Below are 13,689 nucleotides of genomic sequence, written 5' to 3'. Positions count from 1 at the left end.
AGAAATCTCCTTTTTAATTCGACCTTGCTCATATATACTGCGTCATCTGGTCGAATATCATTCATACTTAGATTGCATTCTTCTAAAAGACCAGTAACGTAACTTAACCATGGTATATTCTTACATCAGTCTTGGGATAGGCAATCTAAAATAATATCCCTCGTTTCTTCCCTAGCCCAAACCCGATGCCACAAATTTAAAGCAGCCAAGCTAATTGAGTCGTGTATATACGGAGTTCCAGTTTCTCTATGCAAGATGGTGCAGAGGGTGGCAACAGGAACGGCTAACTAGCATCTTAAAAAGTTGTTTTCAAGGACTTGTAAAGGCATAGTATCAGTCTGGCCCCATCGAGCCCTACCGTAACAAGTCCCTGTAATACACTTTGCACCATACAATTTTAGAATATCCCGAAGTGGTTTCTTACCAATTGTTTGAGAGAACCTGAAAATTGCCTCCGCAATTTTCACGAATTTTAGCTTGCATAGAGTTACATGTGTATTCCACGTACCCCTACTATTAAAAAGAACCCCTAAGTAAGAAAAAGTAAGTGTTCTCTCTATTAATGCCCCGTTCATGACATGAGATCTTGTTTTGATGTTTTCTTTACCACAGGACATAACCAGAGTCTTACTTAGGTTAATTTTTAGGTGTTTTCCGTCATAAAACTAGTAAAATTATCCATCGGGTCTGTAAGCAGTTTGCTGTTCTAGAAGTTAGAACAGTATCATCGGTGTACAGTAGTAGGAGTGTGGCCCGTTTTCTGATCGTTAGGACATCAACCCCTAAATTCTGTAACAGGATGTCAACACCATTTATATAGAGTGAAAATAAAAGAGGGGTAAGAGTACACCCCATTCTTATTCCATGGGTAATTTTAAAGTGCTTCGTGCATTCCCCACGTGTTCCATAAGGTATCTTTGCTGATAGTTGAGCATAAATTTGAGATAAAAAACCAACAATATCCTCCGAGGCACCCTTCCCTCTCAATGTCTCCCATAGCTTTGAATGATTCACCAAGTCGAATGCACCAGCAGAGGTGAAGGGATCCCTCCCTTGCAGATGTGTATTTACTTATTATTAGTTTGAGATTCAGACACTGCTCAACTCACCCGACGCCGCGTCTGAAGCCATACTGAGCTACAGATAGGATATTTTCAGTTACCCATTGCTCTAGCCTGGTCAGCAGTATTCGGCCCATCACTTTCGATGTTGAGTCGAGCAAAGATATTGGGCGATAGCAACTAGTACTACTTCTGTCCCCCTTTTTAAAAATGGGGACTATTAAGCTTTCCGCCCATGTGGCTGGAATCACCCCGTTAATTATTGCGTTAAAAAATGTATACAAGACGGGCACCCAAAGGTCAATATTATATTTAAAAACGTCGATGGGGACCCCGTCGGGGACTGCCCCTTGCCACTGGCACAATTCTTAAGGGCTGAACTAATTTCATCTAGAGTAATGCACCCTACTTTTGTGTTCTTTAAGTATATCACTTTATTGTCCCCAGAATTAAAAATGCCCTGATTGGATTTATTAAAAAGTGCCTCAAAATGGGTAAGCCATTCCGTAGGGGTCACTACCATGTCAATCTTTACAGATTGAGTGTCCTTAAAAAAAGGATGGGCAAGAGTTTTCCAAAATAAAACTGAATCTTTAAGGTCTGCAGCTTTCATCAAGTTTTCCCACGCTTAATCCCTAATCTCTGATTTCCTCTGAATAAGGGCTTCTTTATATAATTTCCGTAGGGTGGTTATCTCCTCCCTATTGCGCGGGGTAATTTTTAATGCAGACTTTAGTTCTCTATTTAGTTTAGAGCATTGTCGGTCTAACCACCTAGGCAAATCTGATGTGGTTATCATACTTTTCCTTCGCAAGTTTTCTGAAATTACAGTCAAAATACCTTGGAAGGCCTCTACTATATCCAAACTGTTTGTGGATTCATCTAGACAGGTACTAATTTGATCCCTTAATTTTCAAAAGGATTTTATTTGTGAAGACTTCTGGGTCAACACCTGCCCATTTGGTTGAAATCCCATTCTCCCCCTGTGTTTTTATATTCACTTCGTGGATATCTGATTGAGGCTGTATTTTAATCGGAGTCCGCAAAGTTATTACCACAGGATGGTGATCACTCAGTAAGCTTGGGGAGACTAAACATTCAGTTACAATGGGCCTAAGACTTGCTGAAATAATGAAGTGGTCAATGTATGAGGATGATCGTACTCGTTCAAAGGTATAAACATTACCTCTGTCCTCACGCCCGCTCTCTTAAAAACTTTTCTGTAATTTCTAAATTATACTTGAACATGAAGAAATTTATATTTTCATCATAGTTATTATGAGGGAAATGTGCAAAGGGGCTACCTAATTCCTCCTCATAACTGCATTGCTTACCAGCCATGAGGTTACAAGGTTCTATATTAAAATCTCCTGCCCAAATCCCAAGTCCTTTCGCTATACACTCTTCGAATCACTGTCGCAATGGATTCCACCATGCCAGTGTTTGTTTCAAAGTAGTGTAAGGTATCCAGTCGGATACCTTCTTTATAAGCAGTGTCCAGAAACATGATGGTGTGGAGACTGCACAGTTTGTCTGTCTTTATCCAAACCAGTAGGTACAGTATCAGTGCTACTAGTGAATGATCAGAAGATGTGTGCACCAGTTGTTGTGTATCTCCTACCCAGCTGGTCATGTCTCTCGTACCCATCCAGGAGTCCAGCCTGGAGGCTGAAGCAGAGGTGCAGAATATGTACTCCCTCTCCTTCGGGTGTCACAGTCTACATATGTCTATGAAGTCATGCTGCTGTAAGCTGCTATGTTGTGCTGACTCTCTGGTGCGCACTCCCTCTTACTCCTACCATCTAGAGTTGGATGTAGTGCTATGTTATGATTGCCGTCCCATATTAGGGTAATGGAGGTCAAGCCTCTGTACAATGTTTGGAAAAAGTCTGTCTCGTCATAGTTTGGCTGGAGGAGTTTATCACAGCAGTGTAAGTTGTGGAAAGACGTCCCTGTATAATTGCATACCGACCCTCTGGATCATCAGTGTCCTAGATGTGTGTTTACTAGCCCTTTACTAATAAATATTGCCACTCCCCTAACGTATGTCGAAAATGAGATGAAAAATCTATTGGAGCTCAATTGACATTGTAGGAAGCTGGCTCTGTATTACTATACCAAAGTAAGGTATAGTGTGCATAGTTATATTTTATTTTTAGAACCAAGCAGGACTTGTTAGAGGTACGTAGAATTGTACTTTTCAAAACAGGTTGATCAAAACGAGCAAGGTGGATGGAATTGCCTTTGTTACAGGTTTGTAAAATATTTAAAGACAATAGATATTTGTAATTACTTTGTGATTACTTTTGCGATTACTTTTCAGAGTACTTTTTCTACTCAGTGTGGTATGCCTAGATATCACACTGGGACATTTCCGAAATAAAGGTAAGTAAAACAATTTTGCATTAAAACACAATTGCTTAGGTTTCCATACAAATCCAACTCACTTTGAACTTTTTCAGAGGAAAACAATCAATGCAATCTTATGGAGTAAAATGAGATCATTGGTTTACAGATTAGCAATTGGTCTTTAGGGTTGAGTTTCTGGGGTTAGAACAAGGGTTCCCCCAGGGTCAAGGATGCACAAAAAAGCACCCTAAGCTGCACTAGGGCGGCTGAGTGCTGAGGCCCAATGTTAGCCTAGGGGGCTGTCGGTTGGTGGCTCCTCTTGGGCAAGCCACTGGATAAAGGGACCAAAGCTCCTAGGGTTAAGCTCGGGGCAAAGGGACACCCACACCGGCACAGGGGCGGCTGAGTGGGCATCTGGTGCCCTGTTTTCAATAGAAGATCTCCGGTCGGAAGAAACACTGCAGGTTCAGGCAGGGAGGCTTCCTGGAGGTGACCATCGAATAGAGAGGTGAGTTGGAATGCAAGGTGTTGCCTGGACGCAGCGTGTTGGGCCACCCAAATCTGTGGGGCATCGGTTAGAGGGGTTTCTTTAGACGTTTGGTTCCTTAGCAGCTCCATTTGCAGTTGGAGAGACCCTCCAGATAGAGGCTGCAGGCGTCGTTGGGAGGGTTTAGGTTGGTCAGGGATCACCAGGTCAGGATCGCTGAGGAGACCTCCTCATGGTGTTGACCCACTTGAACTCTGTCCATGGGCATCTGATGCAGAGTGGTGCGGCTTCAGCCAGAGTCTGGTTCTTGAGCAAGTCTGATGCTCACGGAAGATATCGTAGGGAAGGCAGGGCAAGACCTCCAGGTTCTGTAGGCTGCTGGCTGCAGGACACGCTGGGATTCAGCTGGAGCAGGTCGAGGTCGGGACAGGCTATTTGGGCTGGGGCCAAGGCAGCTGGTGTCCTCCTCCTCCTCCTCATCCTCCTTCCTTCAGCACAGCTCTTCGGTCCTTCTTCTTGCTTGTCTGAGGATGTAAAGTTTGGGTGGCCCCTAAATACTAAATTTAGGGGCGTTTCAGGTAGGTACAGGTTGGGACCAATGGGTCTCTTACTTGGAGTGGGCACACCCCCTATTATGCCGCCCTCCATTAGGAGGGGTACCAAAGGGGATGATGGACGGACCGTTGGAGCAAATCAAACACTCACCCCCAGTCAACTGATCTGGGGTTAATCCATCATCATTCTTTAGCTCACTCCATCACCCCAGTTCAGACATGGCCATATGCAAATCAGTTTGACCCTGTGCCTCATGGGAACGGTCCAGCCCGAACTGCCAAGCCATGTCTTCCCTGGACCGGCAACAAGCATCCTGGGACTGGTTTCAGGCTAATCAGCCATCATCAGCCAGGCTAGCTTGAATCCAGTGGCAAAGTGAGCAAGAGACCCACGTCTGGGCATACCCGTCCCACTTGGGGTGACAAATGCAAAAACAGATGGACAGAATGCAGAACAATGTCATACATTCACCCCAGTACAGAGATCTGGCCCTAAATCCATCGTTTTTTTGGTCACCATGCCATTCCAGGTTGGACCTAGCCATATGCATACCAGTCTTTTTTTTTTTTTTTTTTTTTTTTTTTTGAAAACCTTTATTGTGCATCAGATCAGAACAAATACGGGCCTACAACCTGCCGGCCGGCCACGAAAACAGTGAAGCACCGATGCAGCGTTACGGCGACACAGTAATATCTATCGTTGAAGCAAGCAGTAAAAAGGTTACACTGTAGTTACCGTATTACCATGTCCCAGAATCAAAGAAGGTTAATTTTAAAAGTTTCCATCGCAACCATTAAGAGCAGGTCATACTTCTCCGTACTGATACAATGAAGAGAAGAGAAACTAGGTCCGTGCAGGAGGGACCCACAATAGACACCCTTACCAATCAGCACAGTTCGCAACATGCAGGTTCCAACCAGAGGATGGCCACAAGTTATGCACACCCCTAAAGAGGACGCAACAACCCAACTAGTACCACGCTATCACCCATCCCCCAATATGCCTAACACGGGACAAGAGAAAAAGAAGAAAACATATAATAACAAAAAAGGCACCATAGAAAGAAACACGAACTGAAATTTACCCCCCCACCCTACACACATGCAGAGGCTACGGCCTACCCCCCCCCCTAGCAGAGTGTTTGTCTCCCCATAACCCGAAATATAGCGAAAGAAGAGGAAATTAAGAAGGAGAGAAAAACAAAAAGGGAAGAAAGAAGAAAGAGTACAGTTCACCTAGAAAAATAGTTCCGTTAGGAAGGAAAAAGGAAGGAGTATAAATCACATAAGACCGGGGGAGGGCCATAAGAACATGCCCAAAACCGCCAAAGTACACTATTCCGGCCACCCTTACCCCGACCCCACCACCAACACAGTACTAACATTTGAAATCCACTGGCAGTCCATCAGTGTCCCAGCAGTACAGGGAAGACAGTTCCGAAGGGAAGGGGGACACCTTCAACCTTGCCCCTTACGGTAAGATGCAGCGACGCAGTCCAACTGGATCGAAAACAACGCAGATGAAATAAGGGGATGAGGGGACCTCGTCAGGATAGGAAAATGGTCACAAACGTTCATCCAGTCCGTCGCCGAGAAAACGTTAATGATGCAGGAAGCGTCGCAAGGTGATGCAGCCAGTCCCAACGTTAACCACCGCTCCAAGAAGGGGAAGTGCATTCCGCTAGCCGCCATCGAGGGAGCTTCAAAAAATGGCGCCCGATGCCGTCTCTCCAGCCGTAAAACAGTCCCAGACATTCCGGTTCTACCCAGGGGTGTTCCCGCCAGTTCACCTGCAGGATTGGAGTCCCACGCCGTCTCCACTTCAGCGGGGACCGGGGCAAAGGGGCCACGAGGATGAATCACCGGATGTGGCGTAGCGGCCAGATGCTGTGGACCGCCACGAACAGATAGGGGGGCCGCGGACAGTATCGCGTCCATCCGACCCCCCAACTCCCCAGCGACGGTACGCAGGTCAGCCCTCAAGGCAGACAGGGCACTCAGGATATCACATAATCGCAATGGCTCCGAGGGGAGAGAGGGCGCAGCATTGTCCTCCAGTTGGAGCAGATATGCACAGTGTCGCTCCGCCGATCGATAGCCTTCCATGCCAGCATTCCCCAATAACTCCAGCTGGTCCATAATGAAGCGAGCCCGGGCGGGGGGCGCAGGGGCAACAGTCTCTTATCCCCGCGCAACAATGCTTTCCCAAACCCAGTCCCGGGCGGTCACCTTCGGAGGACAAAGGCAGGCGAGAAGATGGCGCCCGTCCCTGCCCTGCAGTGATACAAAGTAGCGGCGGAGCCGATTCAGGTTCGAGGGATTGCAACAGTGTTGCTTCTGGAGCTGCGGCGCGCAGGTCAGAGGGAGCGGCAGGCAGGGCTCCAGGATCGAGGAGCTGCTTCGGTGACACGGCAACCAGCCCCGTCCAGCAGTCCCAGGCGATCGTCAGTGCTAACGGGGCCGGGCTCACACTGAGAACAAAGACCCCGAGCCAGCCTCGCCGAGTCCGGAGGAGGTGAGGGCGTCGCGGCGCTTCCACTGCCGGGAACAGGCTTCAAAACGCAGCGGCAGGATCAGGCTCCCCTCCCGGTTCCGCCAGCGCCATAGATTCCAAGGAGTGCGTGCAGGATATCGTGGAAACCGGGAAAGCAGTTTGGAGGCGAGCGGAGCCGAGGAGTCAGGCGGCCATCATGGTTGCTGGCCAGGCTCCTCCCTCATGCATACCAGTCTTAACCCTGCGCCCAATGGGAACAGTCCAGCCCAAGCTGCCAGGCCAGGTCCTCCCTGGACTGGAAACAAGCATCCTAGGACCGGTTTTGGGCTGTCAGCCCTCATCAGCCAGGATAGCTTGACTCCAGTAGCATGGAGAGCCAGGACCCAGGTCTGGGCATACCCGTCCCACTCTGGGTGACAAATGCAAAAACAATTGATGGACTGAATGCAGAACAATGTCATACATTCACCCCAGTACAGAGATCCGGGCCTAAATCCATAGTTGTTTTTGCTCACCATGCCATTCCTGTTTGGACCTAGCCATATGCAAATCAGTCTTGACCCTGCGCCCAATGGGAACAGTCTAGCACGAACTGCTAGGCCAGATCCTCCCTGGACGGGAAACAAGCCTCCTAGGACCGGTTTCGGTCTTTCAGCCTTCATCATCCTGGATAGCTTGACACCAGTGACATGGAGAGCACGGGACCCACGTCTGGGCATACCCATCCCACTAAGGTGACAAATGCAAACACAACAATTGATGGACAGAATGCAGAACGTTATACATTCACCCCAGTACAGACATGGCTTGACCGTTCGGTCTGGACTGTTCCCATGAGGCACAGGGTCATCATGACTGATTTGCAGATAGATGATGGATTCAACCCAGATCTGCTCCTGGGCTGAGTATTTGCAGTGTTCAGCACTATGTCCATCATCTCCTTGTGTTTGCTTTGTTCACCCTAAGTTGGCAGGGTATGCCCAGACTTGGGTCCCTTGCTATTTTTGCCCCTGGATTCAAGCTAGCCTGGCTGATGTGGGCTGTTACCCCGAAGCCGGTCCCAGGATGCTTGTTTGCGGTCCAGGGAAGACATGGCTTAGCAGTTCAGTCTGGACTGTTCCCATGAGGCACAGGGTCAAGACTGATTTGCAAATAGCTGTGTCTGAACTGGGGTGGCAAAGTGAGCTAAAGAAAGATGATGGATTCAACCCAAATCTGTGACTGGGAGGTAAGTGTTTGCAATGTTCAGCACTCCGTCCATCATCTCCTTGTGTTTGCTTTGTTCACACAGGTATATGTGCCATGTTGACTCTTCACTTTTCTCTACACCAAAACACGCAGCCTGCAAAAAAAAATGTGCGTATGTGTACAGGGCCTCTAAGGGTGGCACAATATGTGCTGCAGTCATTTGAGGCCTTCCCTGTTACCTTTTTTTACAAGAGAATCAAATATGGCCAGAGAGGTGTCAATTGGGGATGCAAAGGTACAGTTTTAGGGAAATAACACAGACCCTGCTTAGCAGGAACATAGGGCACACTTAGTAAAAGAGCATCAACATCAGGCAAACGTTGGGGGAGGGGCAACCATGCAAAAAAAAGGGGCACCTTGCAACAGACTTGCAACGATCAGCTCCCGTTCTCTGACCAAGTGTGTTTTCTGTAAACACGGTAGATCTTCGGTGATGTGTGTGGCATACACCAGTATATATCCAGTTTGGGGGAGGGGGGTTAAGAAGGCCCCAGACTTTCCATGTCAAGAACTCGTGTCTTCCTGTCAGCTGTCTGTATATTGCACTAAGTTAAACTTGAGCTCATGAATGAGCTATCCATGTGCCTCAGATTATTATGACAATACCTGCCCATTGTATTACTATATGTTTAGACTATGCATTCGCTGTCCTTTCCTCACCCCACCCACACTGAACCCACATTTTACATGGCGTCTACTACCCACCCTCTTCCCGACAAGTTATTCAAAGAAAATTCACATAACTCACAAACCCAATGTCGTAGACAACATCATAAATGGCCGCAGCTGGTGTGAGGCAGCCAGAGTGTGTCTAATATAGTGAATACAGACTGTCTAAAAGGTCATGAGGAGTTTGGTACATCCGTCAGCTCAGTGTCTCGGGCAACGGGGTAGTCTCCTGTATAGTCGTTCTCCTACTCTATGTTCCAGGCTAGGTGAGTTGGAGTGTTTTAAACAATTGAGTGCATGCTGGCAGGAACACTATTCTTAATATTTCACGCTCACTTGTATGCACTCCATTATGGTCCTTCCCATTGTTCATGTAGCAGCTCAGCGACATTACCCCCTTGGGCATGGGGGACTTTTTTGTCCGAGCATACTTCGGTTAATAGTGGGCAAACAGTTGAATCTAAACTCAGTTGATGTCAGTTCTCGTTGCTCTCTTTCTGCATCACTCAGTGCCTGGCTTGTGGGTGGCTCTTGGGTTCTACTTTTTTGGCTCTTGTTTGGCATCATTTTGTTCAAGAATTCTGCTACTGCTTGAGGTTAATTGAAGAAGTGCGCCTTTCCAACCCAGTTGAATCACATGAGTATAGCATGGATTATTTAACATTATCATCATCCAGTAGTTTATATTTTTTTACCTCTAGGAATTTTTACCTTGCTTCCTGCATTGCTGTTTTGAAGTCTGGGTAGAATGAGACTAGAATCCAGAGTGTTTCACGTCTCCTTTTTCTCTAGCCAACCAGTGTACGGTATCTCAATCACAGTAAGACAGCAGTTAGGCTTTAACTGGATGTGGCAGGGTTCTAGGAGCAGGCCTCGTTCCTAGCAATCTGAGCTCCTTTGACCATATACATCTGGAATAGTTGTTCACGTCTCAGCAGAGAGGCCAGCATTTCTACAATATAGTTTTCCATCCTCCCCGTTTGTCATTTCAGGAAAGCCCAGAATACGCAAATTGCTCCTCCGCGAGCGTTCCTCTGAATCCTAATTATGCACTTTAACTATGTTAGTATCTTTGGCCATTTCTTTCTGTAGTTTAGCCTGCTGGGGTTATTATATATATTCAGCTCCAGCCATGGGAGCCTCCTTAAGTCACAGCAATCTTTAAAACAGCTCTTTAACGTCCACCAGCATCATTTTAAGTGACACAATGGAAATGTAACTTTGAATAAGCAGTTAGGGATGTAAGCACAACGCAAAATTATAATTGTAATCATATTACATTGGAGATTTAACTGACTGACTGAAAAGTCATTGGTTTTATAGTAAATGATAAAGCATTTTGGAATTAAAGAAACTTAATTACAAAAACAGCTAAATGATGAAGCATATTGCTTTGATAAAACATGCAAATATACTTCAATATTTTAAGTCACAAACTATAAAGTAGTGCCTTAAGCAATAACATTTAAATGCACAGTGGATACAAAGTGTCTGCCAAATAATTAGTAGAAAAGGAGTGCCCTAAGTGAGATTTTAGAGTTGCATCTTATTTAGGCCAAAGCAAACAGGAGGAGCATAGAGTAGATGAGTTGGTGAAGTATCTGGAGTGTTTGGAATCTCAGCCTCGTACAGGAATTTTCTAACAAGCTTGCAACTTTGTAGAAGTTTGCATACTGGAGTACTAAAATGTTTTCTCCGAATTTATATTGTGGATGGTACCTCAGGCTTCATGCGGAGTGCCTCAGAATTCCTGATTGAGGTACTGGGTGGGTGTGGAGGATTTGGGGTGCATCTTGGTTGAGTTAAGTCTGTGTTGATTTATCTGGTGCTTATTTTTCCTTTCAGAACATGATCACTGGCACCTCCCAGATGGACGGCTGCATATTAGTGGTAGCAGCAACTGATGGTCAGATGCCGCAGACAAGGGAGCACTTACTGCTAGCAAAACAGGTGAGTTTTAACATTCTCTGATGTGGGGTTGAGTGCCACAGTGCTCACTAATACCACTAACAAGGTATTGAATTCGTTTTTTGGTGTCTTCATCACCAGTGCTGACACCAACTAAAGAATACCATATGGCTAGCAGAAGGTGAGCCTAATAATTCGCAGAAATGTTTTTGGCAGTCATTTGGAAAATAATGCCATGGTTCTGGGGTCATTTGCTGCTGTCAGAGAGACAATCCTTTATTGGGGTATGTGCCCTACCTCACCCTTTGATTGTCACAGGAAACCATCTGACTTGCCTTGTGCTGACCTTTGCGCTCTCTCTCAGATTGGAGTGGAACACATTGTGGTGTATATCAATAAAGCGGACGCCGTGGATGACAAGGAAATGTTAGACCTGGTGGAATTAGAGATCCGAGAGCTTCTGACTGAATTTGGATACGATGGAGAGAAAACGCCGGTTATTGTGGGCTCTGCCCTGTGTGCGCTAGAGGTAAGGTCCAAGGAAATTTAATCTTAAGATTGAGGCCTAGCTAGTCTTCAAAGGTTTGAGTGGCTCAGACTAAGGGGGTTTAGGTTGACATGACAATTCTTTGGAAGCCTTTTTATTAAATGAACATGTCCTCTCCTTTTTGGGTGGAGGGGTGCAAATAAAGTTTATTTTTCAATGGGCAAGCTGTTGGTGCAGTATTTGTTTGGCAGGCTTTGGGGTATGGAAATGAATGGGTTTTGATGTGGGATCTGCTTTTGGGCAGATTATGCTGGTGTATGTGTGTGGTTCTGGGAATATAGGACTGGTGATACTTTTCCATGAATATCAGAGCACTTACTCTTAGCTGTAGGGGTGTTTCACTGTAGTGGGTGTTGGGTTTAGTTGGGCTGGAGAAGGCCTCACTGGTGGACGGTTTAATGTTTGGGTGGTTTCTTGTATGAGAGTAGCAGTGACTAACATTTGTGTACGATAAGTGTATTGAGTAGCTCTAAAACTACACCTTTTTCTAATCAGCATCGAAATCCAGAGATTGGCTTGAACTCCGTCATGCACCTTTTGGATGCTGTCGATAAGTACATTCCACTTCCAGCTCGAGACCTTGATAAACCCTTCCTCCTACCAATAGAGGGAGTTTACTCCATTCCAGGTGAGATTAAGTGCCTACCATGGCTAACCAAATAGAGATGGGTGGAATGCTTGAAATTAATCTCGGCCACAGGTAATTACTCAGACCATATCTCAGTCCATCATTATTTTGCTCACCATGCCACTAGACCCATTTTTATGCAAATCAGCCTCAGCCATGTTCCAGTAGGAACATCACCTTTTGTGTACCTAGCAGGAGACCAAAGCGGTTTCCACCATCGACTATGGTATGTTCTAAAGAGAGGGCACTTTTTGCACTGAGACTGTTTTAACACCTAAAGTAGGGGATAGAGTCAAGACTATTTGACATAATAGTTGTGAGCTTCTCCTTTGTGGGTGCCTACCCAATTAGATGCTGCTTGTTCTCCAAGACAAGCATTTGATTGTTGCATGATGTCCATGGCAGAGCTTCTGCTTGGTAGCCTGAGGTAAATACTATATGCACACACCAAACATTTGTGTCACTGTTGTGTTATGTTGATATTTGAACAGTTTGTGTCAAAGTGCCTGGAGCTCATCACCCTGGAAAAGGAGTCCCAACTTAAGACTACAATAATCATTTTTATTATTCCAGACAACTAGTTTTGGAACAGGCTCACGATCAACGAAAACAAACATACATGTAGTCTCCATCTTACAACCTTGATTGGAGTCACAAACACGGAGTAGTCTCACTCATGTGACAGATCCCAGGACTCGAGATTGTAGCAGTGGAGCAGGGCTAACATTACTACCATTAGTAGTGGGGGGGCAAACTTCGCTCAATACAGTATGTGGCTGGTCTGCAATCGTTTGGGCAGTCGCCGTATTTCCCCGTTGTTCCTTGTGTGTACCCCTGTGATATTACATTGGACCCCCCCATTAGGCTGATTAGTCGACTGCGTAGGATTCCCTTGAATGGCACAAGCCAAGGATTCTTCTATCTTATTAAGCCTTGCATCGACTAAATCTAGTCTTTTCATGATGGGATCAATAAAAGCAGCCATTGATCTCTTAATATAGAGCAAAGGTCACCCTGAGTAAACTGGAAATTTGGGCGAACAGCGAAGTTGTGGTCAGGGGAGTTAACACCCGGGTTTCCAAAAACAAAAGCCCCACTTGATCCAGAAACAGCTGGCTGAGGATTTTGTTTAGTTGTACCACGACCTTTCCTTTTTTTGAGGGCGGTTTCACTCTTACCCCCCCAAGCCTTCTTCCCTTTAGTTTGCACTCTGACTGGGCTATATATCTATCGTTATAATAAAAGCACAAGGGTGTCTAAGAATCTTACCTGGAGGGCCAGATGATTATTTCCAAATTGTGGGTAGTCTTGTGTTCGAGATATATACATACATACACACACACACACACACACACACACGCACACACACATCTCCCTCCTCCTCCTTATCCTGAAAGGAAGCATCTCCTGTTATCTTTGACTGGATATCTGGCCATAGCAAAAATGATTATCCTGCCTAAGTTTCTTTACCTGTTTATAAATTTGCTTCTCCCCCTGCCTCTCCATTTTCACCGCCAGCATCAGTCTCGTCTTGTTTTGCTGGCCTGGATGGGGTTCTCAACCGTGCATTGCCTGGGAGATACTGCACTGCCCTTCAAACATGGTGGAACCCCAGATCTGGTCCTTTATTACCTATCAATACTTTCATAGCACCACAAGGCGCTCTGCACGCCGATAAAGCCACACTTCTATTTGCTTATTACATACTTAGTTTCCCTATGCCCTGCCGACATTTCAGGTTCTA

The 13,689-nt window shown here is 45.9% G+C and overlaps 1 protein-coding gene across 1 annotated transcript in view; it reads left to right on the top strand.

The window, feature by feature from the left end:
* TUFM (Tu translation elongation factor, mitochondrial) overlaps window positions 1–13,689 on the top strand; it is a 136,301-nt gene that overhangs the window by 91,095 nt on the left and 31,517 nt on the right. The window contains exons 5-7 of the mRNA XM_086932375.1: window positions 10,708–10,812; window positions 11,135–11,299; window positions 11,813–11,945. Coding sequence (XP_086788501.1) covers window positions 10,708–10,812; window positions 11,135–11,299; window positions 11,813–11,945 — 403 coding nt within the window. The remainder of the gene's footprint in view (window positions 1–10,707; window positions 10,813–11,134; window positions 11,300–11,812; window positions 11,946–13,689) is intronic.

Source organism: Lissotriton vulgaris, chromosome 7 (assembly GCF_964263255.1).
Source record: "Lissotriton vulgaris chromosome 7, aLisVul1.2, whole genome shotgun sequence".
Taxonomy (NCBI): Eukaryota; Metazoa; Chordata; class Amphibia; order Caudata; family Salamandridae; genus Lissotriton; species Lissotriton vulgaris.
This window is presented reverse-complemented; position numbering and strand designations above follow the sequence as displayed.